Here is a 25,509-nt window from a genome sequence, read left to right on the forward strand (position 1 = left end):
GCAATTTGAGAAAATTGTAAAAATATCCAAAAGTCATAAAACAAATAAGATCACATGTCACTGTGAAACAAAATTTATTTATTGGACCAAAATCACAAGATTAAAATAAAAAAGCAAATACAGATCATTTAAGGACACAGAAATCCATATAATGTCTTATCAATGGAAGTGCTCAAAGAAAACTTTATTCTCTTAATAGAGATAGAAAGTTAAAGTCTTTTGTTAGCTTCCTTTTTTTTTATATTTTTTTAAAATAAAATTTATGGCCAAACCAAGTACATATAAAAGTTCTCAGGCCAGGAATTGAATCCAAGCCACATCTGCACCCTAAACAGCAACTGTGGAAATTTAACCTATTAAATGAGGGCAGGGATTGAACCCATATCCTCACAGAGACAACATTGTGTCCTTAAACAGCTGAGCCACAATGAGACATCTAACAAGATATTTATTAACAGTGATTCAAACCAATAGAACACAAGAGGCTTCCCCGTAAGAGAATGGGGAGGATGCCACAAAACAAGAGCCTGAAAATTTACAAGTGTACTCCTCAAAATAGTATGACAGAGGTCAAGTTTTCAACACACACAAACACACAGAAGTGCACACACACACACACACCACACTCTAAAAAGATCAGGTAGAACATTTAGGACTCAAAAACACAGGAAGAGAAATATGTTTCCCCAAAAAGGCTTTTGGTTGAGGTCAGAAGCTTGTAAAAATATTTTTATCAAGTCAACATCTTTATTTAGCTGCATACCATTCCACCCAAACAAAATCAACCCAAATTGTCCCTTCAGTGCTGAGATCTCTTTTAGTATAATTTAGGTATTTACAAGAGTGAGCTCTGTAAATATTGTACATGGATGGATCTGGATATTTGGAGGTTGGCTTTAAAGGGGTCAGGTCAGCAACCACAACAAATCTCAGTCCAGACTGTTCAGATTTTTAGCATATCCAGGCTCCACTAATACCTTTCATTCTGGGGCATTTTTCTCCCAGGTTTTTCTCAATCATTCTCCAATGATATCTTTAAATTGGGGTGGGGCACTCCCCAATGTCTTTCAACTGGGGGTCCAGGTACCTGTTAGACATTGCCAAATAAACTCAGGATCATCCACAAATACTAGGAAAATCCAAAAACCAGGAGAAGTTGGCAAAACTATTTTGGAGAAGGATGAGCACAAGAGGCCTCTGCAGGTACCACGGCTCCAGATTCTCACAGAGATCAGGCATAGGAGAAATGATGTTCTCATTCCCTTTGTAATTGGTCACCAAAACTGTCAATTGTAGAAAAAAAAAATTCACACCTAAAAGTTGAGGGTTATGTTTTATTTGGTGGGCAAAACTGAGGACTTAAGTATGGGACAGTATCTCATATAATTCTGAGAGACTACACAGATGATGGAAATGCGTAGGAGGGCAGAATATATGGGACTTTTGTCAACAAAAGACCAGGTATTTGGAATCAAAACATTATTGTTAATTAAAGAAAACTCAGTATCTCAAGTTAAGGAATTAATCTCTTTGCTATGTATGCGAAGATGCAGCATCTGAGCTCCTGTACTCATTCCTTTGGTAGCTCTCTAGGGCCAGTATGCTCTGTTCCCTCATCCTGTGTCTCCTCAGGGTGCAGCACTGGGGCTGGCTGCAGTGGTGGGCATTGTTTCCATCTTGAGTTTCCCTCAAAGCTCACTGTCCAGGTACCTGTAATGTAATGCTAATGGCTGCCACATCCTTTGTTTACTGCTGTGGCAGGTAATATTTCTCATTCACCGGTCTAAAGGAAAATGCAATGTGCCACTCTTAAAATTGTTCAATTAGGGATGCATAATGAATTTACAAATCCCTGCAAAACTGGCTTTGTCTGCCTTGGTCAGGGAAATCCATCTTTCAGTAGATGGGGGTCCTTGCAGTCATGGCCTGTGATCGCTAGGTGGCGATCTGCCCCGTGTGACCCTCATGAACCACGAAGCATGCTGCCTCCTGGTGGAGGTGGGTTTTCCTCGCTTGACTATGCAGACCTTGTCACTTTCTGGCTCCCATGCTGTGGTCCAGACATCATGGATCACTTATGTGTGACATTTTCCCCCAGCACCGATGCCAGCATTGACTCTTTCCTTGTTCATGTGTTGGTTGCTGCAATGGTGGGGTAGTCCCTGTGATCACATTTGTAATGTGGTTGGTATCCGGTGTGTTCATCCTGTGTGCCTTGGAGAGTCACAGCTCTGCAGGCAGGAAAAAGTCCTGTCTACGTGTCGCTCCCTCATCACCATTTTGTCTTGTTTTTTGTTTGTTCGTTTGTTTTGTTTTTGTCTTTTTTTGGAGGGCCGCACCCACAGCATATGGAGATTCCCAGGCTAGGGGTCTAATCAGACCTGTTGCTGCTGGCCTCTGCCAGAGCCACAGCAATGACAGATCCCAGCCGCAACTGCGACCTCCACCACAGCTCACGGCAACGCCAGACCTTTAACCCACTGAGCGGTAACCTCATGGTTCCTAGTCAGATTCGTTTCTGCTAAGTCACAAAGGGAAACTTCTGTCTTGTTCTTTGTGTCTGTACTTTCATGACTCTGAGACCAGTAGCTCCTCTTCCCATGGAGAAATCCATAGCAGTATTCACTAGTATTGTTACTCCCACATAAAACCCTCTTCTTTACACAGTAAAAACAGAGATCAAAAATGCAACTAAAATGATATTAAACAGATACGCCATTTCAGATACTAAATGACCCCAAATGAAAATTTTGTCTCTCATGATCTTTACATTTTCATATTTTAATTCTCTAAATTTCTTCCCATACCTCTCACTTGACACTAAAAGCACCTAAATGATATGATGATTATCCCCATTCCACAAACAGTGAATTTCAAAGAAGTTCAAGAACCCACCCACTAGCAGAGACAGAGCTAGTATTCAGATCTCCATTCTTCTAAAACCAAAATTGATACTCTTTCCATAGTTTCAGTGCTGTCAGAGAAAAGGGCTTTCCCTCAGACTCTCTCTTATTTTGTTGCAGTGTAAAATTTCCTTTCAGGGAGTTCCCTTTGTGGGTCAGTGGGGTATGCACGGGACTAATATCCATGAGGTCGTGGGTCCCATCCCTGTCTTAGTTCAGTGGGTTAAGTATCCAGCATTGCCATGAACAATGTGGGTATGGAGGTCATAGACCCGGGTCAGATCTTGCCTTGGCTGTGGCATAGTTGGCAGCGGCAGCTCCAATTCGACCCCTTGCCTGGGAACTTCTATATGCCACAGAGGCAGCCCTTAAAAGCAAAAACAAACATAAAACTCTTTCTAATTACATAGTTATATACTGTGCCTACATAAAAAAATCAGCGGGTTCTCAAAAGCTGTATGGCCCATTGGTACCTAGGAAGAAGTGGGATATGAAATAGAAAGAAGATACTTGTCAGTACTCTCTTGACACGTAACTGATACAACTACCCAAAGGTCATTCATTGGAGTCCTTCTTCTGAAGAGTTCTCAGTGAATATAAAATTTAATGGCACACTATTTAAACGGATGTGAAAATTATGAAGTGTTCTGAAATGGTTACAACAATGCTATCAAAGTAAAATTTTGTGTTCTTAATTTATAGAATTAAATGGACTATCAGAAAGTTGAATTAGATCATAGGATCTGTAAGTCCATTGGAGTCTATACGCACTTCCTCTATATCCTTTGATCTTTACATTGCGTAGAAAGTTTTGGTGCTGGAGTTCCCGTGGTGGCGCAGTGGTTAACGAATCCGACTAGGAACCATGAGGTTGCAGGTTCGATCCCTGCCCTTGCTCAGTGGGTTAAAGACCCGGCGTTGCCCTGAGCTGTGGTGTAGGTCGCAGACGTGGCTCAGATCTGGCATTGCTGTGGCGATGGTGTAGGCCGGCGGCTACAGCTCCCATTCGACCCCTAGCCTGGGAGCCTCCATATGCTGCAGTGTGGCCCTAGAAAAGACAAAAAAAAATAAAAAAAAAAACAGAGAGAGAGAGTTTTGGTTCTTGTATTTGATTATATTTTGGTATGTAGAGACGATTGTGAGTATATTCCATAGGCAGTGATAACTTTTAAATTAACCTTTATCACTAGCAGTTAAGTGCAGGTACTTTTCAAAAGCACACAGTAAAATATATCTGTAAAATAATTTCACCACTATACATTTGGCTTTTCACTTAGTTCCTCTTTGAAAACTGAGGAGAGGAGTAGGTAATCTCAAATCCTCATTCTAACTGTCTTTGTTTTCCACCATCACAAATACTCTTTTGGCACTAAAATACTGGAGTCTTTAATCACACTGGGCTGAGTCCTGTGGCTTCAGCTTTCTCTACCTATTTTCCTTCATGACACATGCTGCTCACAGTGACTACATTCTCTGGAGCCCATCCAGAGTTACATACAATTTATTTTTCTTCTTCTTCATGCAAGCGTGTTGGAATATGGTGAGTGAGTGAAATTCTATATAGGAATATTCCCGAGGTGAATTGAATTATATTTATTTACACAATAATTTCACATAGTGGTATTTATTTATTCAATATACTATTGTTGTAGGCCTTCTAATCGGTGGCACTGTAAGAGTATCCTGACACTTCTGTCATCAACCAACAATTTGAAGATGAGGAAACTGGCCCAGGACTTAGTGATCCAGCTTCTAATTTCCTCTTGGAAAATGGTGCTCTTATCCCATGTGTTGTATTTTCTACCTATAAATTGTGTATATCATGGCCTAATATTTCCTTTCCATAGGCATACTTTGAGATTAAATGTAAATGACAAATAAAGGCATTTTACCATCTTCGAAATTTTACCATTTTCGAAAGGAAAAATTTCCATCATCGTCTTGTATATCTAACTCCAGAATTGGCATAAGAAATAAGTATTTTGAAGATGTAGTGTAGTTTTTACTTGGTGTGAAGTGACAGTATTACAATAGGGTTCATAATGATCACCTACTGTGCATCAAAAAATGATATTTAAATATTAGGATGAGCACGAGTGGTAGGAAATTAAAAATAAAGTATTGGAATTCCTGTGGTGGCTCAGCGAGTTAAGAATCCAACATAGGAGCTCCCATCATGGCGCAGCAGAAAAGAATCCGACTAGGAACCGTGAGGTTGTGGGTTCGATCCCCGGCCTTGCTCTGTGGGTTAAGGAACCGGCATTGCTGTGAGCTGTGGTGTAGGTCGCAGATGCAGCTCGGATCTTGCATTGGCATGGCTGTGGTGTAGGCCAGCAGCTGTGGCTCTGATTGGACCCCTAGCCTAGGAAACTCCATAAGCCACGGGCGCAGCCCTGAAAAGCAGAATAAAATAAAATGAAATAAAATAGAGAAAAAATAATAAAGAACCCAACATAGTATCTGTGAGGTTGCAGGTTTGAGCCTTTGCATTGCTTAGAGGGTTAAGGGTCTGGCGTGGCCGTGGCTGTGGCATAGACCAGCTGCTGCTGTCCTGATTTGACCCCTGGCCCAGAACTTCCATATGCTAAGGGTGTGACCGTTAAAAGAAGAAAAAAAAAATGTGTAGTGAAAAAATTTAAATCAGATAGTTACCTACACAAGAGTTTAATGTATACATTAGTCAATATTCAGACTCCACACTATGCACACTTCTCATGAAACACCAGATTTCAGAGGTGATTCACTTGCTGTTTGTTTTTTTCCTCATCATATTATTTTGTACTTATGTAGAGCTAAGGAATAATTCAAATTTAGATATGAAAAGAATGAAAGTTCTTTGCATTTTCGTAATGTGAAATAATTGGGTTGTTGTCATGATCTGCTAAGGGTGATGAAACAGCCCTGAGGTCCAATTAGCCACAGTTTAGAAACTTCTCAACATTTTCTTAAAAAGAGAACGTAGGGTAGCCCTTTGAAGGCTCAAGAGAAAGCCCTCATGCAAAGGTACTATTTATTAATCAACAAAGACACTTATTGTAGACGAGCTAGTTGGCATGTTTAATCTTACGACCTCTTTCTTGGGGAACTAACAGCTGCCAGGTGCCCTCTCCCTGGAGCTCTGTCAGAAAATTCATAGGTGAGATATTTTTTTTTCCAGCAAATCATATTCAAAGGCTCTTGGGTTTACCCATGGATCTTACAAATGTGTATAATCCCTTCACATGCTCACTAATCTGAGCTTTAAATCCCTTATCCGGCATGCAAGACATGAAGAACGGTAGACTCAACTATTTATATTATGAGTTTAGAGGCAAAAATATTTGGAGTAGTTTTCTCAGCGATATGTATTTAAATTATTTAGAAAAAATAATACAGTGAGACTTAAATTATGTAGCATAATTATACAATTCAAATTTGCATCCGAAATGTTCTCCAATTCACATTGCAAGTTGAGAATATTCCTAGATATTGCATGAGTTTTTGAAAAACACTTCTGTTTAAAAGTACATATTGATCAAAGAAATGCACTCTATTTTAATACTCCATTTCTCCAATATTGATCATTCCATGTCTTTCTAAATTTTCCACAGCTCTTAACAATTGTATCAAAACACACACACACACATATATAGTGATTTATATATTTACATATTGTATTGACACACACATATATAAAATCAATACATATGTATATATAATGATTTTTCTCCTTTAGAAATATTTTCCTTTTAGGTTTGTTCCTAGAAAGAGTATTGTGGAGCCAAAGAAAAAAGAAGCAGTGATTTTTATTTCTTCACAGTTATTTCTAAATCGCTTTCAGTAATTATATCTAATTCTTGTTTTATTAATGCGATACGCTTCTCTGAAATGTTGAGGGAGTCCATCTCGGAATAAAGGAACGCAATGAAGTTGCTGCACTTTGTTTCCACGTATGTATAAAATTTCATCTCAGAAAATTAAAAAAATAAAGGTAATTACTCAATTATCTTTGAAAGAAAAAAATGTGCTTTTCAAAGGAATGCATTAATTATGTTCATATTTTTCTTCCCTCCTCGTTGGGTAATCTATGTCCCCCAAAATTTCTCAATCAATTAGTAACTCAGTCACCTACAACCAGGAATGATGGAGGATGGATGCTCTGGGAAGATGGGAGAAATAGGCAGGAGAATGCATGTGGCAGAAACATAAAGGGGTGGGATGGTCATTTATATCCTGGATAGATGACTTGCTGTTATTCGGTAATGAAATTTCAGGCAATAAGGGCATTTAACAGGGAGATGATTCATAACTTTTTGTGAACGAACATACATTCATATGTATAGCTAGCATGCAATAAATATTTGTATGATGAGTGAGCTTTTAGTCGGTGTTTATAGTAAGTAAAAGTCTTTATATGTGTTTGTGTATGCATGTATATGTTTGTATATGTATAGTGCAACACATATGTTACCTAGTAATCTATTTCTTTTTGCTTTTCATGTTAAGTTTCTATTCTTAGAACTTTGAAAATAAGGATTTCCTTTGCTCGATAGATCCTTGCATATTGAACACCTATGCAAGAATTTTGTTTTGTTTTTATCCTAATCTATGGAAACAATAAATTTATTGACTATTACAATGTTAAATTGTTTGTGGCACAGAATTTAAAATGTAATAAACATATTGATTACTAAATATTATAATATCTTATAAGTAAAAAGACCCAGTAACACCCTCTCCCTAAAAGCAAGTGGTGTTTTCACACTTACAATATATAATGTGTAAGAAAAACCTGAAATGCCGCTTCCTTTCAAATATTTATTTCTGTTTTTCATAAGACAGTAATGTTAAACAGAGTAGAAGGACGGAAAACTTGACTTCCTCCTGGGTTTATGGTCTAGAGAAGCATGCGTGGTCTCACCCATGAAGAATGGCAATTCATAAGTATTTTCTTAACAGCTAACAAGTTTCAGACACTGTAGGCATTATTCCAGGCACTACGGTAATTGAGGAAACAGTTGAATCGCATATGTGTTTGGGTGGGTACCATGGAGGGTGTTGCCAACAATATATACATCTCCCTAAACTGGCTGTTTATGGCAGATATTTACTGACTGTGCCTTTCTTTCCACATTTTAGAGCTGAGAGTTCAGTTTTTAATTCTCATGTAAGAGACAAAAACTCTTAGCTGTATGAGGGACCTCTCAGTTTACAAGATACAGATGAGAATTACAATGCATAAGTTCACAAATGCACAAGAGGGCTCAGAATCATGGGACACTGAGATGACATAATATGTCACTTGGAGTTTGAACCAAGAGGAAAACCTAGATCTCACAAAGATTGCACAGTGTTTCCTCAATACATTACACTCTCAATGTTGCCCCATAGATGTTTCACAGGTGACAGGTACTAGGTGTCTGAAGACATATAAATCATTGTGGAGAAAGTAAGAAAAAATTGAAACAAGGACTGGGACAAGTCTGCCAAGAACATGCTCCTGACTGATGGTGACTATTTTACTTCTCAAAAATTGAGATTACAATTCCTTCCTAATTAATAGTTGTCATTCTTTAATCCTTTGTAGATAATTTGGGTCTCAGGAAGGTGTTCCCTTGTCAAATGGATCTCCCCACATCTCCCAACAATGTGACTGAATTTGTTCTCTTGGGACTCACACAGAATCCACACTTGCGGAAAATACTCTTCATGGTCTTTTTGTTCATTTTCCTGTTTACCCTGCTGTCAAATCTGTCCATTGTCATTACCATCTCCCTCAGCCCCACACTTTCAGCCCCCATGTACTTCTTTCTCACTTACTTGTCCTTCATCGATGCCTCCTTCTCCTCTGTCACTACCCCCAAGATTACCATTGACCTGCTCTATCAGAGGACAACCATCTCCTGGGGTGGCTGCATGACTCAGCTCTTTTTGGAACACTTCCTGGGGGGATCAGAGATCATTGTGCTCATTGCCATGGCTTATGACCGCTATGTGGCCATCTGCAAGCCTCTGCACTACACGACTATCATGCAACATGGGTTGTGCCAGCTCCTGGTTGTGGTGGCCTGGATTAGTGGGATAATCCATGCCACTGTGCAGATTCACTTCGTGCTTGACTTGCCCTTCTGTGGTCCCAAAGTCATTGACCACTTCATGTGTGAATTCTTCTCACTGTTGGAAATTGCCTGCACTGACACCTACTGGCGTGCAATAGTGATATCGGTTAACAGTGGGGGCATGTGCTTGCTCATTTTTTTCATGCTCCTCATCTCCTACATGGTCATTCTGAGATCCCTGAAATCCCATGGCTCTGAAGGAAGACGCAAAGCCCTCTCCACCTGTGGCTCCCACTTTACAGTGGTGGTGCTCTGTTTTGTCCCTTGTATATTCATCTATGTACGTCCTGTGGCCACCTATCCTGTGGACAAGTTGGTGAGTTTGTTCTATGGAACCTTCACTCCCTTGTTAAATCCTATCATTTATACAGTGAGAAACACAGAGGTGAAGAATGCCATGAAGGGTTTGTTGAAGAGGAGAGTAACTTGGGTTGTGCATGACGCCTAGAAATTGATAATTTATATACACAGGGAGTTGTGAATTCTGAAAGAAAACTAAGAAATCATGAAGATCATTGACAGAAACAAAGGCCAATTCTACTATTTGTGCATTATGTAAATATGTCTAGGCCTTTATAAGGAATTTTGATAACATTTAACATTTTTAGCAAGCCTTTAATGTTCATGTTCATAGTTTCAGAATTAATGGGAAAAAAACTAGGTAACCCTAGTTTTATGAGTATAGAGTATGTTTTACTTCAGAGTCTTCCATGACTTTACTAAATTCTTTACTTGTGTTACTTGGATGGAATTGGCTCTTCCAGAGCACCTTGGTCTCAGAACTTCTTCCATTTTTGCCAAGCCTGCATTAAAGCCAAGAGGCTATGGATATTCTTAGTAGGTGTCTAGGAAGGGGACAGTTGCAAGAAGGAATCATAGTAGACTTTTTCTAATGTGGTTTTACCAAAAGCAAAAAGAGAGTCACTCATAAAAGGATAACTCATAATGCATTTGCATACTTGGCATAAAATATAAGCCATAAAATTTGAAATTACTCTAAAGTTGCTCTATATACTTAAGTATCTTATGGCTCACGGCTTTGAATATATAAGAAATGTTTTCATTTTCCATACCACCACATGAGTCATTTGAAACAAGATTAAGCATCTGGAATTCCCATGTGGCTCAATGGTTAACGAATCTGACTAGGAACCATGAGGTTGCAGGTTCGATCCCTGGCATTGCTCGGTGGGTTAAGGATCCGGCATTGCTGTGAGCTGTGGTCTAGGTTGCAGATGCAGATCCCAAGTTGCGGTGGCTCTGGCACAGGCCAGCGGCTACAGCTCTGATTGAACCCCTAGCCTGGGAACCTCCATATGCCGTGGGTGCAGCCCTAGAAAAGACCAAAAAACAAAAACAAAAACAAAAAAAAGTTTAAGCATCTTTTATCAAAGTTGAACACTTAAGACATATGAATAGAATCCAAAGCTATCTATTTCTGATATTTATATTTATATCAAATTAATGTTTTATTGACTATCAGGCATATTCACATCAGTTGATTTACCTGTATAAAAACTGGTATTTCTATTACAAGTATCCCCATTTTACAAAGAGCAAATTAAAGCTAAAAGTGTTTTTCTAATTTGCTTGCCTTTCATATGACTCATGCTTCCCCCATAAATTATGCTAGGAAATGTGACACTAGAATGCAGCTTCTTTTTAAAGTTTTAGCTACAACCTTCCAATCCAAGTCTTTACAACTCAAACTTACTTTCTTTCTAATGAAATATGATTATCTGTGTTATGTTTAAGTCTATAAACAGCAAAGCTATCTGCAGTTACAATAATTACTCTCTTTGAACTTCAAGGAGATAGCATCCATAAAATGTGGACTTTCTCACATGTAGCAATATATTTCATCACTGTAATTATTGTCCTCTCTTTGAACATTCAAGCTATGCCACTTCACTTTCACAAAAACCCAGAACTAGTATGGTAACTATTTTGTTATGTTGTTGTTATTTTAGGTTTTTGGGGGGCGGGGGTTATGTAAAAGCAAAGATCCCCTTCAGATTTCTTTCTCATAAGTGAAAAAATGCACTAACATAGACCTTCATAAAATCAAAAGGGCTGAGTTGAACCTTTAGAATGTGGGAGATACTTGCAATGTGCTTCTCACCATCTGGAGAATACCAGGAAATTCCAAGTTATTACATCTCTGTTCATCCAAGCCTCTCTGCCTCCAACACTCCAACTCACGTTACTTCACACAAAATCACTTTCTCCAAGTCAGTGGTTAACCTGAGCGCTTTCTTCCATCCTCTGACCATACCTTAATGCCCCAGAATGGCACTGGGGAGAACATGTTTATGAGGTTGTGCATGGCATTCTCCAAGGAGGCAAGAATATACAATGGAGAAAAGAGAGTCTCTTCAACAAGGGGCGCTAGTTTCAACCCCAAAAGTGTACAACCTAACATGGGAGAGTTATGCTGTATTATTTGGTGGGTATTCTGAGAACACAAGCCTGTGAGAGTGCATCTCAGATAATGCAGAGCAACTGTTCTGAAGAGGCAAGGGGAGGAGTCAGGATATATGGGAGGTTTTGCCACAAAAGATCAGGAAGTCAGAACACCAAAATTACTATTAACAGGCCCCACTGAGAAGTTAAAATTCTCAAGAGCCTCTGTCTTACCATGCTAATATGATCCAGGAAATATTTTCCTTTCTTCTTCCTTCTCATACTTAGAATCACACTATTAGAATTATTCTTTGTTATAAATACATTTGATTTATTCATGATGTTCAGACACATTCAATTTTACTGGAGTCTTGGATACACATTGGTTTATGTAAGAGAAAACATCTTACAAATCAGACTGGATATAAGTCATACAGCTGCTAACATTGAAAATGGCATAGCAGAATAGGGAGACACAAAGCAAAAGAATATGAAAACATTAAAATTAAATTAATGCAATGAGTTTTAATCTGGTCACAATGAACCATCAAATCCACAGGAGATCTAGCTGGAGAAATCACATTTGCAAAGATCAGCTAGAGTGATTAAGATGGTTCATCCTTGATCACATAGGTATAACTTACCAGTCTGTTGGGGGGCATAGCACAAAAGGAAACCATTTTCTGGAAAATAAAGTTCAAAGGCCACTGTATTTCAAAAAATATCATTGAGTTATAAATGATAGTTATGACTTCCTTCAGTCCCCCGTATTTAATTTATGTTGATCTGGATAAACTCTTCAGGTTTTCTATTAGAGTTTCGCCATTTGTTTCTCATTTCAGTGATGTTCTTTAAATAAAGGCCACAGAACCTTGAATTTGTCAAAATGTTCCTTTTATGAATTTTCTTGAAGATCTTCATTTTATGAAAGCCTTAATGTAAAATAAAGATTGCCCATAAAGATAAAACTTAAAATGGCATTTTCAAACATTTGAATACAATGTAATCAGTAAGAAAGAGGGAGATTTCCCTGATATATAACATTGTAAGAGAGTAACAAGAATTGACTGATGTATATATGTTCCATTGGGACATGTCAAATTTTAGGAATCTCATATACATTTTTGAATATCTATAATAAATACATTTATCTATCTTCTATAACCAAGAGTTTATCTCCAATCACTTGACAATGTTTCTCATGTAATTTAACAAACCAAAAAAAAGCTTAATTAGTTTAAAGTTCCTCTCTGCAATGTTTCAGTGTTCTTTTGAAGGATCCCAGATTTAGCTGGATGCTAAAAGAACTTCAGTTAGATTTTGCAACTTGAGAAGTTTGTAAAAATATCCAAAAGTCTTAAAACAAACAAGATCACATGTCTCTGTGTGAAACAATATTTATTTATTTATTTATTTATTTATTTATTTATTTATTTTGCCATCCAGAATCTTTTATTGTTCACATTTGGAAGATTTAGGGATTCATTACTATTCTATTGAACAAAAATTCAGGAGATAAAATAGTCTGTTATGTTTGACAAATGAATGCATAAAAGCATACATTACCCTAGTATAAGCACCTACTATTTAAAAGTATTTTTTGCAGTTATTATTAGTTGAGATCCTCAGAACAATCTTGTGCAATAAGCACTGCAGGAATCATTACTCCCCTGTCATGTATCTAGATGTTTTAGACATTGAGAAATTAAATGGCTTTCAAGATAATATTTATTTATTGAAGCAAAATCACAAGATTAAAATAAAAAAGCAAATACAGATCACTTAAGGGCACAGAAATCCACATAGTATCTTATTAATGGCAGTGCTCAAAGAAAATTTGTTCTCTTAATAGAGATAGAAAATTAAATCTAGTCTTGTGTTAGCTTCTTTTTTAATCATTTAAAAATAAAATGCATGGCCATTCCAAGGGTATATGGAAGTTCCCAGGCCAGAGATTTAATCCAAGCCATATCTGTGACCTACAGAGTAGCTGTAGAAATTAATGCATTAAACGAGGGCAGGAATTGAACATGTATCCTCACAGAGTCAAACAACATTGGGTCCTTAACCATCTGAGCCACAATGAGAAATCCCATGAGATATATATTAACAGTGATTCAAACCAATAGAACACAAGAGGCTTTCTATAGAGAATGGGGAAGATGCCACGAAATGAGATCTTGAAAATTTATGTTTACTCCCCAAAATAGTATGACAGAGGTCAAGTTTTCAAAACACACACACTCACAGAGAACACTCTAAGAACACCAGAGAACATTTAGATCTCAAAAACACAGGAAGAGAAAAATACATTCCCCCATACAAGGCATTTGTTTGAGGTCAGAAGTCTGTAAGAGTATTTTTTAAGTCAGTGTTTTTATTTAACTTCCTACAACACCCCCAAAACAAAAATCAGCCCCAGTTGGCCCTTTGTGCTGAGATGTTTTTTAGTATAATTTAGGTATTTATAAGAGTGAGCTCTGAAAATATTGTACATGGATGGATCTAGAGTGATATTTGGACGTTGGCTTTAAAGAAGTCGTATCAGCATCCACAACACTCAGCCCAGACTGTTCAGTTTTTTAGCATATCCAGGCTCCACCAATATCTTTAATTCAGGGACATTTTTCTCCCAGGTTTTTTCAACAATTCTCCAATGATACCTTTAAATTGGAGTGGGGCACTCCCCAATATCTTTCAACTGGGGATCCAGTTACCTGTTAGACACTGCCAAATAAACTCAGGATCATCAACAAATACTAGGAAAATCCAAAAACTAGGAGAACCTTGACCAAAATATTTTGGACTCGCCAAGGAGAAGGATGAGCACAAGAGCCCTTGGCTGGTACCACGGCTGCAGACTCTCACAGAGATCAGGTGTAGGAGAAAAGACTGCTCTGGTTCCCTTTGTAATTGGTCACAAAAACTGTCAAATGTAAAAAAAAATAAAAAATCACTCCTATAGTTCTGAGTTATATTTTATTTGGTGGACAAAACTGAGAATGTAAGTTGGAGACACAGCATCTCATATATTTCTGAAAGACTATTTGGAAGAGGCAAGAGGGGTAGGTGGGAAGAATATACAGGGGTATTTTTCAACTAAAGACCAGGTATTTGGAATCAAAAGATTATTGTTAATTAAAGAAAATTCAATATCTCAAGTTAAGGAGTGAATCCCTTTTCTATGTTTGGGGAGATGCAGCATCTGAGCTCACTATACTCATTCCTTGTGTATGTACTTCAGCTCTCTAGGGCCAGTATGATGCATTCCCTCATCCTGTGTCTCCTCAGGTTGCACCATTGGGGCTGGCTGCAATGGTGGGCATTGTTTCCATCTTGAGTTCCTTCAAAGCGCACTGTCCAGGTATCTGTAATGCAATGTTCGATGGCTGCCACATCCTTTGTTTACTGCTGTGGCAGGTAATATTTCTCATTCACCAGTCTAAAGGAAAATGCCATGCACCACTCAATGTTTTTTAATCAGAGATGCATAATAAACTTACAAATAAATACAAAACTGGCTTTGTCTGCAACGGTCAGGGAAATCAATCTAACTTACAGTGGATGGTTCTCCTTGTGGCCATGCCCTGTGACAACTACGTGGCCATCTGTCAACCTCTGCATGGTATGACTATCATGATTCATGACACATGATGCCTCCTGGTGAAGTGGGTTTTCTTTGCTTGATTGAGATCCTTGTCACTTTCTGGCTTCCATGCTGTGGTCCAGACATCATGGATCACTTCGTGTGTGACATTTTCCCCCTGATACTATTGCCTACACTGGCTCCTTGGTGGTCTCTTGGTGGTTGCAATCATGGGGTAATCCATGTGATCAGTTTTACAATGTTGTTGGTATTCAGTGTGTTCATCCTGTGTGCCTTGAGGACTCAGAGCTTTGCAGAGAGTCTTTCTATCTGTAGGTCCCTCATCACAGTTTTACCTTATTCTTTGTGCCTGTAATTTTATGTGTTCGTGTCCAGGAGCTACATTCTCATGGATAAAGCCATAGCAGTATTCACTATTATTCTTACTCCCATGAAAACCCCTGTTCCTTACACAGTAAAAATACAGGGGTAAAAAATGCAACTAGGATGTTATTAAACAGGAATGGAATACAGACAATAAATGACCCAAAGTGTAAATTTTTTTTTTGTCTTTTGCCTTTTCTAGGGCTGCTCTATGGAAGTTCCCAGGCTAGGGGTCCAGTTGGAGCTACAGCACCAGCCTACACCAGAGCCACAGCAATGAGGGATCAGAGCCATGTCTGCAACCTACACCACAGCTCATGGCAACGCTGGATCCTTAACCCACTGAGCAAGGCCAGGGATCAAACCCGCAACCTCATGGTTCCTAGTTGGATTCATTAACCACTGCTCCATGATGGGAACTCCCCAAAATGTAAATTTTGTTTCTAACATGATCTTTACATTTTCATATTTTATTACTCTAAATTTCTTCCTTACATCTCACTTGACTCTAAAAACACCTAAAAGACATTATGATTATTCCTATCCCACACTTGAAGAACATGCCTTTCAAAGAAGTTAAATAACCCACCCAATATCAGAGACAGGACTATTATTCAGATGTCCATTCTTCTGAAACCAAATTTGATTCTTTTTCAATAGTTTCGATGCTGTCACAGAAAAGACCATTTCCTCAGAACCTCTCTTATTTTGTAATAATGGAAAATTTTCCTTTCAGGGAGTTCCCATTATGGGTCAGCGTGTTACAGACCGGACTAGGATACATGAGTTTGCAGGTTCCATCCCTGGCTTTGCTCAGTGGGTTCAGTATCCAGCATTGCCATGAATGGTATATAAGTCACAGATGTGGCTCTTATCCTGCCTTGCTGTGGCTGTGGCTGGCAGCTGCAGCTCCAATTTGACCCCTAGTCTGTGAATTTATGTATGCTGCAGGTTTAGCCCTGAAAATAAAAACAAACTAAAATATTCTTTCTCATTATGTAGTTATATACTGTGCCTACATACAAAATCAGTGGGCTCTCAGAAAGCTGTATGGCTACTGGTACCTAGGATTCTGTGAGATATGAAATGGAAAGAAGACACTTGCCAGTACTCTTTTGACACATAACTGATAAAACTACCCAAAGGTTATTGGAGTTCTGATTCTGTGGGATGAGTTGTCAGTGATTATAAAATTTAATGGCACACTATTTAAACTGATGTGAAAATTTTGAGGTGTTCTGAAATGATCACAGCATTATAAAGTTAAAATATTGTGTTCTTAATTTACAGAAATAAAAGGAGTATAAGAAAGTTAAATTAGATCATAGGATCTGTAAGTCAGTTTGAGCCTAAATACTCTTCCTCTGCATCCTGTGATCTTTACATTGCACAGAATGGTTTGGTGTTTGTATTTGATTACATTTTGTCATATAAAGATTTTTTATTTGTTTTTTTAGGGCTGTACCTGTGGCAGATGGAGGTTGCCAGGCTAGGGGTCTAATTGGAGCTGTTGCTGCTGGCATATGCCACAGCCACAGCAATGCCAGATCTGAGCTGTATCTGCAACCTACACCACAACTCACCACAACACCAGATCCTTAACCCACTGAGCAAGGCCAGGGATAGAACCCTCAAACTCATGGTTCCTAGTCAGATTCATTTCCCCTGTGCCACGATGGGAACTCCCAATATATTTTTGATTATATGCTATAGGAAGTGAACTTTTGTTTGTTTTTTACCTTTTCTTTTTTTTTCAACTGTACAGAATGGTGACCCAGTTGCACATACATGTAAACATTCTTTTTTCTCACATTATCCTGTTCCATCATAAGTGATTAGACATAGTTCCCAGTGCTACAAAGCAGGATCTCATTGCTAATCCATTCTGAAGGCAATAGTCTGCATCTATTAGATTAAGAGTTATTAGTAGCAATTATGTTTGGGTGCTTTTCAAAAGTACCCAGTAAAACGTATCAGTGAAATAATATCACTATTACACATTTGGATTTCCACTTATTTCCTTGAATCTGGAATCCTCTTAGAAAACTGAGGCGATGAGTTATAAGAAATATGTATATTAAAAAAAACACACCAAAAAAACAGGAATCATTACTCCACAGTTGGCCAAATAAAGAATTTCTCAACTAAATAAATACCTAACTTATAAAAGTTTTTTTGTGAATTAATCGTGGCTCTTTTCATAAATGAAGTCTGTTCTAAAATAAAAATGAGTACAAATGTGTGTATATCAGAGATGTGTGCAAGTTTCCTCTTTTGACATGAAGATGCAGCTCCCATTTCCTGGCCTCTGTATGCTGTGCTGAAGAAATCAATGGACTCTGGATGGAGCAATGCTTAGCAAGCGTAAGGTGGTCAGGAGAACATGATGAAGAACAGCTTCGGGATCAGGATACATGGAACTTATTTCACACTATGCCATCACCTCTGTTTTATCCTTTAAAAACTTGCCCTATTTCTACAAGTCATTTACTTCGGTAAATTAGAAGGAGTTTCTAAGTTCTGAGATTCTGCCCAGGCCATTGTGTTTATTGCCATAAAATTGGTCTATTTGCTTTTGCTTCAATTATAAGCAAAATTTGAAGAGTTCTGAGACCTCATTCCACCTCTCATTCCTGGCAAACAGTTTAGGGGATGTCCTTATGAGGTGAAAGACTTTTAGAATAAATTAAAACAGTATGAGCTCGGTGCTTGAGCACTTTTTTATTATGAGATTGATTCTCTGCCTATTGAGAAATGTATGAAACTGCCCCTAAGCCCAATGTAACAGGTGCCTGATTTTTATGAATTAGTCTCTGAAGCTACCAAATATCATATTCCTCAGTTTCTGATATACAGTTCTGAGATCCATATACAATTTCTCCTGCTTCTTTCTAGTTTACCCTTCAAGTTTGAGATCCTGTGTTGCTGTCTCTTTAAGGTTATAAACCACTCTATCCCTGGATTTATATTCTGGAAACACTCTTTTCTGGTATCTCTCCAGGAACTCATCTTGTGAAAACAGTGTTTTCATGGACACTGATTTAGATCTAAACATGACTTGTTTTCCCTTCCAATGCACTCTAGGGCTTAGGGCCAGATTGGATGAGTGTAAGGATTCTAAAACAATGTCTATACCCAGCCATGTGGCTATTTAAGTAGAGACTGGATCACCATTTAAGGAATGGATTTCAATCTTTCATGAGGTTGGGAAGGATGACTTTTTTGGTACATGCAAAGTCTTTGAACTGTGGCTCTCATTCCAGAGTTAAGAGGCAAGTTCAAGATATTTCCAGGATGACACTAAGTTAAATCCACATTCCTTCTAATTTATTAGATAATCTCAAATCCTCATTCAAGCTGTCTTTGTCATCTACCATCTAAAATAGTATTTTGGATCTAAAATATTGGAGCGTTTAATCACACCAGGTTGAATCCCATGGCTTCGCTTTCTTAAAGTATTTTCCTTCATGGCACGAGATGCTCACAATGACCACATCTGGAGCCCATGCAGAATTGCTACACCTGTGGCATATGGAGGTTCCCAGGCTAAGCATCGAATTGGTACTGCAGCCACCGGCCTACACCACAGCCACAGCAACACAGGATCCTTAACCCACTGAGTGAACCCAGAGATCAAACCCACATCCTCATGGATGCTAGGCAGATTCATTTCCACTGAGACATGATGGGAACTCTCAATTTATTTCTCTTCTTATTAATGCAAGCATATTTAAATAAGGTGAATGAGTGAGCTTCTTATATATAAGAATATTCCTGAGTTGAATTGAATTATATTTATTTACAAAATAAATAAATATCCATGAGCTACCACATACCAGTCAGAATGGCCGTCATTAATAAGTCCACAAATAACAAATGCTGGAGAGGTGTGGAGAAAAGGGAACCCTCTTGCACTGTTGGTGGGAAGGTAAGCTGGTACAACCACTATGGAGAACATTATGGAGATACCTTAGAAAATTATACATAGAACTACCTTATGACCCAGCAATCTCACTCTTGGACATATATCCAGACAAAACTCTAGTTAGAAAAGACTTGTGGTTGCCATGGGGGAAGGGGAGGGACTGGGAGCTTGGGGTGAATAGATGCAGAATGCTGCCTTCGGGATGGATTCGCAATGGGATCCTGCTGTGTAGCACTGGGAACTCTGTCTAGTCAATTATGATGGAACATGTAATGTGAGAAAAAAGAATGTATACATGTATGTGTAACTGGGTCACCATGTTGTGCGGTATAAAAAATACATATATGTAAAGAAATAAAAAATAAATAAATAAATAAATAAGCCCAGGGTCTAACCCCTGAAAAAAATAATTTCAAATATTGATATTTATATATTTAACACAGAATTGTTTTAGGCCTTACAATTGGTGGCACTTTAAGAGTATCATGACTCTTTAGTGGTAAAACAACATTTGAAGTTAAGAAATGAGACGTGGGTTTTGGTCTCAGAACTCTTCCAATTTTACTTACAATTGAAGTAAAAGCAAGGCTCAAGATTTAGTGAACTACCTTCTTATTTCCCCTTGGAAAATGGTGCTCTTATGCCCTGAGTTGTATTTTCTACTTATAAATTGTAAATATTACTGCCTAATTTTTCTTTTCCATAGGTAAACTTTGAGATTAAATTTAAATGACAAAGGCCTTTTACCATCTTTGAATATAATTTAAAAATGGAATTATTTCTATCATTATCTTATATATCTAATTCCAGAACTGGCACTGGAAATAATTACTTTGAAGAGGTACTCTAATTTTTAATTGGTGTGAAGTGCCAATATTATAATAGGGTTCATAATGTAATCTACTGTACATCAGAAAATGATATTTAAATGTTATGATGATCATGAATGTTAGGAAAATAAGAATAAAATATTGGAATTCCTGTTGTGGCTCAGCAGGCTAAGAGCCCAACATTGTATCTATGAGGATGTTAGGTTTGACCCCTAGCCTTGAATACAGGGTTAAGGGTCTGGCATTGCTGTGGATGTGGCATAGGCCAGTAGCTGCTGCTCTGATTTGACCCCTGGCCTGGAATTTCCATATGCCACAGGTATGACCATTAAAAGAAGAAAAAAATGTATAATGAAAAAAAATTTAAATCAGATAGTTACCTACGTGTTTAATTTATTCAAAAGTCAATATTCAGATTCTAAATTATGCACATTTCTTTTCAAATACCAGATTTCAGATATGATTCACTTGCTGTTTTTTTTTTTTCTCATCTGTTTTCTTGTACTTATGTAAACCTAAGGAATAAATCAAAATTAAAAATGACTAGAATAAAAGAACTCTGCATTTAAGTTATGTGAAGTAATTGGATTGTTGGCATGATCTGCTAATGGTGAAGTTGCCCTGAGGTCCAATTAGCCACGGTTTAGAAACTTCTCAGAGTTCGCCTACAAAGAGAATATATGGGAGCACTTTTAAGGCTCAAGAGAAAGGCCTTAGGCAAAACACTATTTAAAAATCAACAAAGAAACTTATTGTAGCTGAGCTAGTTGGCATTTTTAATCTTAGAACCTCTTTCTTGGTGAACTAACAGCTGCCAGGTGCCGTTTCCACGGAGCTATGTCAGACAAATTCATAGGTGAGATATTTTTTTTTCCAGAAAATCATATTCATAGACACTTGGGTTTAAATGGATCTTACAAATTTATATAATCACTTCTCATCCTCACTAGTCTGAGCTTTATATCCCTTTCCCAGCATGAACATGAAGAAAGATAGACTCAAGTATAATACTATGAATTTGAGAAGTAAAAATATTTGAAGTACTTTTCTCAGGGATATGTATTTAAATTATTTAGAATAATAAAAAGAGAATTATATTAGGTAGAATAATTATGCAATTTAAATTTGCATCCAAATTTTCTCCACAACATATTACAACTTAAGAATATTCCTAGATATTGTGCAATCTTTTTTTGGGGGGGGGTCTTTTTGCCATTTTCTTGGGCCGCTCCCACAGCACATGGAGGTTCCCAGGCTAGGGGTCGAATAGGAGCTGTAGCAGCCAGCCTACGACAGAGCCACAGCAACATGGGATCCAAGCCACGTCTACAACCTACATGAGAGCTCATGGCAATGCCAGATCCTTAACCCACTGAGCAAGGCCAGGGATCCATCCCAAAACCTCACGGTTCCTAGTCGGATTTGTTAACCACTGAGCCACGACAAGAACTCCAGTACAATCTTTTGAAAGACACTTCTGTTGTAAAGTACACATTACTCAAAGAAATGCACTGTATTTTAATTATTCCATTTCTCCAATGTTGAACACTCCATGTCATTCCTAAATTTTCCACAACCCTTAGCAATTGTATAGACATATATGTAAATTATGATTTTTTCTTCTTTAAAAATATTTTCCTTTAGGATTTATTCCTAGAAAGAGTATTGTGGAGCCAAAGAAAAATGAAGTAGTCATTTTTATTTCTTCATAGTTTTCTCTAAATCACTTTCAGTAATTATATATAATTTTTATTTTATTAACACTGTACTTTTCTCTGAATTGCTTGGGGGGTCTAACTCAGAATAAAGGAATGCAGTGAAGTGGATGCACTTTGTTTCCACTCATGTAGACCATTTTCATTTTAGAAAATTAAAAAAATATAGATTTTTACTCAGTTATCTTTGAAAGAAAAAAATACATGCTTTTTGGAGGAATACATTTTATTATATTCATATTCTTTCTTCACTTTTCATTGAGAAATCTATGTCCCCAAAATTTCCCAATCACTTTCTTAATCAACACAGTAGCCTGTTACCAGGAAAGATGGAGGAAGGATGCTGTGGGAAGATGGGAGCAGTCAGCATGAGAATGCATGTAGCAGAAATATAAAGGAGTGGGAAGGTCATTCATATCATGAATGGATGACTTGCTGCTCTATGGTAATGAAATTTCAGGCATTAAGTGCATTTAACAGGGACAATCTTCACAATTTGTGTGATCAAATATACATTCATATCCTTACTTAAGAGTCCAATAAATATTTGTATAATAAGTGAACATTTAGTAGATATTTGTATTAAGTAAAGGGATTATAAATGTTTACATAAATGTACACATGCATATATATGTGGAGTGCATTTCCTATTTTACCAAGCAGAATATATCTTTTGGCTTTTCATATTAAATTTCTATTTTTAAACTTTGAAAATAAGGATTTTCTTTGCTTGATAGATCCTTGCATATTGAATAGCTATGCAAGAATTTTGTTGAGTTTTTATCCACATCTATGGAGCAGTAGGTTTATTGAATATGGCTACGTTAAGTGGCATGTGGCACAGAATTTTAAAGAATAAACATTGATTAATAAATACAATAATATCTTGTAAGTAAAAAGACCCAGTATCATTATCTTACCTAGAAGCAATTATTATTTTCACACTTACAATATTAAATGCGTCATAAAAAACCTGGAATGTCACTTCCTTTCAAATGTTTATATCTATTTTTCATAAAGTAGAGAGTAATGCTAAGCAGAGCAGGAAGATTAAAACACTTGAATTCCTCCTAGGTTTATGGTCTGGAGAAGCATGCATGTTCTCACCCATGGAGAATGGCAATTCATAAACATTTAATTAACATCTAACTGGTTTCAGACCCTGTAGACATTATTCCAGGAACTATGGTAAGTGAGGATACAGTTGAATAGCACATGTTTTTGGGTGGGTACCAGGGAGGGTGTCACCAACAACATGTACATCTCCCTAAACTGGCTGTTTATGGCAGATAATTATTGACAGTGCCTTTCTTTCTACATTTAGGAGTGGAGGGTTCAGCTGTCAATTCTCATGGAAGAGACAATAACTCTTACCCATGTGAGGGACCTCTCAGCTCACCTGATACATCTGAGAATCACAGTGTGTAAGTTTGCAAACACAGAGGAGGGCCCAGAATCATGGGACCCTGAGATGACTTACAAAGTCACCTAGAGATGTAACCAAGAGGAAAAGCCAGATCTCTCAGTGATAGCACAGGTTTTCTCAGTAAAATACACATCCAATATTTTCCTGTAGTTGTTTCACAGGTGACAGGTACTAGGTGTCTGAAGAGATGTAAATCATCATGGAGAAAGTAAGAAAGAATGGAAACAAGGGCTGGGACTAGTCTCCCAAGAACATGCTCCCGACTGACAGTGACTGTTCTATTATAGTTCTAAGATATTGAAACTAAAATTCCTTTCTGATTAATAGGTATCATTCTTTCTTCCATTGTAGACAATTCAGAAACCTGGAAGTTGGTCCTTAGCTGAATGGATCTCCTCATGCCTCCCAACAATGTGACTGAATTCGTTCTCTTGGGACTCACACAGAATCCACACTTGCGGAAAATACTCTTCATGGTCTTTTTGTCCATTTTCCTGTTTACTTTGATGGCCAATCTGTTCACTGTCATTACCATCTCCCTCAGCCCCACACTTTCAGCTCCCATGTTCTTCTTTCTCACTTACTTGGCTGTCATAGATGCCTCCTTCTCCTCTGTCACCACCCCCAAAATTATCATTGACCTGCTGTATCAGAGGACAACCATCTCCTGGGGTGGCTGCATGACTCAGCTCTTTTTGGAACACTTCCTGGGGGGAGCAGAAATCATCGTTCTCATTGCCATGTCTTATGACCGCTATGTGGCCATCTGCAAGCCTCTGCACTACACGACCATCATGAGACATGGACTCTGCCAGCTCCTGGTGGTGGTGGCCTGGGTTGGGGGGATAATCCATGCTACTGTACAGATTCTCTTCATCCTTGACTTGCCCTTCTGTGGTCCCAATGTCATCAACCACTTCATGTGTGATTTCTTCGCACTGTTTGAACTTGCCTGCAGTGACACTTACTGGCGTGGAATGGTGGTATCTGCTAACAGTGGGGGCATATGTTTGCTCATTTTCTTAATGCTCCTCATCTCCTACACAGTCATTCTGAGCTCCCTGAAATCCCATGGCTCTGAAGGAGGACGCAAAGCCCTCTCCACCTGTGGCTCCCACTTTACAGTAGTGGTGCTCTTTTTCATCCCTTGTATATTCACCTATGTACGTCCTGTGGTCACCTATCCTGTGGACAAGTTGGTGAGTTTGTTCTGTGGAACCTTCACTCCCATGTTAAATCCTATCATTTATACAGTGAGAAACACGGAAGTGAAAAATGCCATGAAGTGTTTATTGAAGAGGAGAGTAACTTGGTTTGTACATGATGTATAGAAATTAATAATTTACATAAATATGGAGGTTTATATCTGTTGTGAACTGTGAAAGAAAACTAAGAAATCTTACTGATCATTGACAGAAAAAAAGGCCATACAGATATTTGTTAATAATTTACTAGTGGCTAGGTATTTACTAGGCATTTTCATAACATTTTATATTCTTAGCAATAGTCATAGAATATTTGATATTCTTCAATAGTCATGTTCATAGCTTCAGAATAGACAGTAAAAAAATAACTATATTCCATAGTTTTATGAGCATAGACTATGTTTCATGCCAGAGTCTCATACTATTTTACTAAATTCTTTTTTCTTTTTTTTTTTTTTGTCTTTTTGCTATTTCTTGGGCCGCTCTTTGTGGCATATGGAGGTTCCCAAGCTAGGGGTCGAATCGGAGCTGTAGCCACCGGCCTACACCAGAGCCACAGCAAGGTGGGATCCAAGCCATGCCTGCAGCCCATACCACAGCTCACAGCAAGGCCAGGGATCAAACCCGCGACCCCATGGTCCTAATCGAATTCATTAACCACTGCACCACGATGGGAACTCTGGAAAAGAAAATTAAAGCCAAAGGAGTTTTACTAATTTACCTGCCTCTCACAACACACATGCATCCTCCATAAAGTATGCTAGGAAATATTACACTGGAATGCAGCTTGATTTCAAAGTTTCAGCTACAAAGCCATCAAAATTCAAACCTACTTTCTTTATAATGAAATATGATTACCTGTGGTATGTTTAAGTCTGTAGACAACAACATTATTTGCTTTCTTAATAATTCACTTTGAACAACATATCATCCATATGTTGTAGAATTAATCTCACATAGAGCAATATATTTCAGCACCATAAGTATTTTTCTTTCTTTGAAAGTTCAAGTTATGCCAGTTCACATTTACAAAA

The 25,509-nt window shown here is 37.9% G+C and overlaps 2 protein-coding genes across 2 annotated transcripts; both read left to right on the top strand.

The window, feature by feature from the left end:
* Positions 1-8,504: 8,504 nt before the first annotated feature.
* LOC125124468 (olfactory receptor 140-like) lies at positions 8,505-9,449 on the top strand. The gene has a single exon (XM_047774579.1). It carries the CDS (start codon positions 8,505-8,507, stop codon positions 9,447-9,449), a length of 945 nt encoding a protein of 314 aa, XP_047630535.1.
* Positions 9,450-23,656: 14,207 nt separating this feature from the next.
* Positions 23,657-24,601, top strand: LOC125124469 (olfactory receptor 140-like). The gene has a single exon (XM_047774580.1). The coding sequence runs from the start codon at positions 23,657-23,659 to the stop codon at positions 24,599-24,601; it is 945 nt and encodes a 314-aa protein (XP_047630536.1).
* Positions 24,602-25,509: the final 908 nt, after the last annotated feature.

Source organism: Phacochoerus africanus, chromosome 4, assembly GCF_016906955.1.
Source record: "Phacochoerus africanus isolate WHEZ1 chromosome 4, ROS_Pafr_v1, whole genome shotgun sequence".
Taxonomy (NCBI): domain Eukaryota; kingdom Metazoa; phylum Chordata; class Mammalia; order Artiodactyla; family Suidae; genus Phacochoerus; species Phacochoerus africanus.

Coding starts and splice junctions, on each gene's coding strand:
- LOC125124468 (XM_047774579.1), top strand. CDS start 8,505: ATGGATCTCCCCACATCTCCCAACAATGTGACTGAATTTGTTCTCTTG.
- LOC125124469 (XM_047774580.1), top strand. CDS start 23,657: ATGGATCTCCTCATGCCTCCCAACAATGTGACTGAATTCGTTCTCTTG.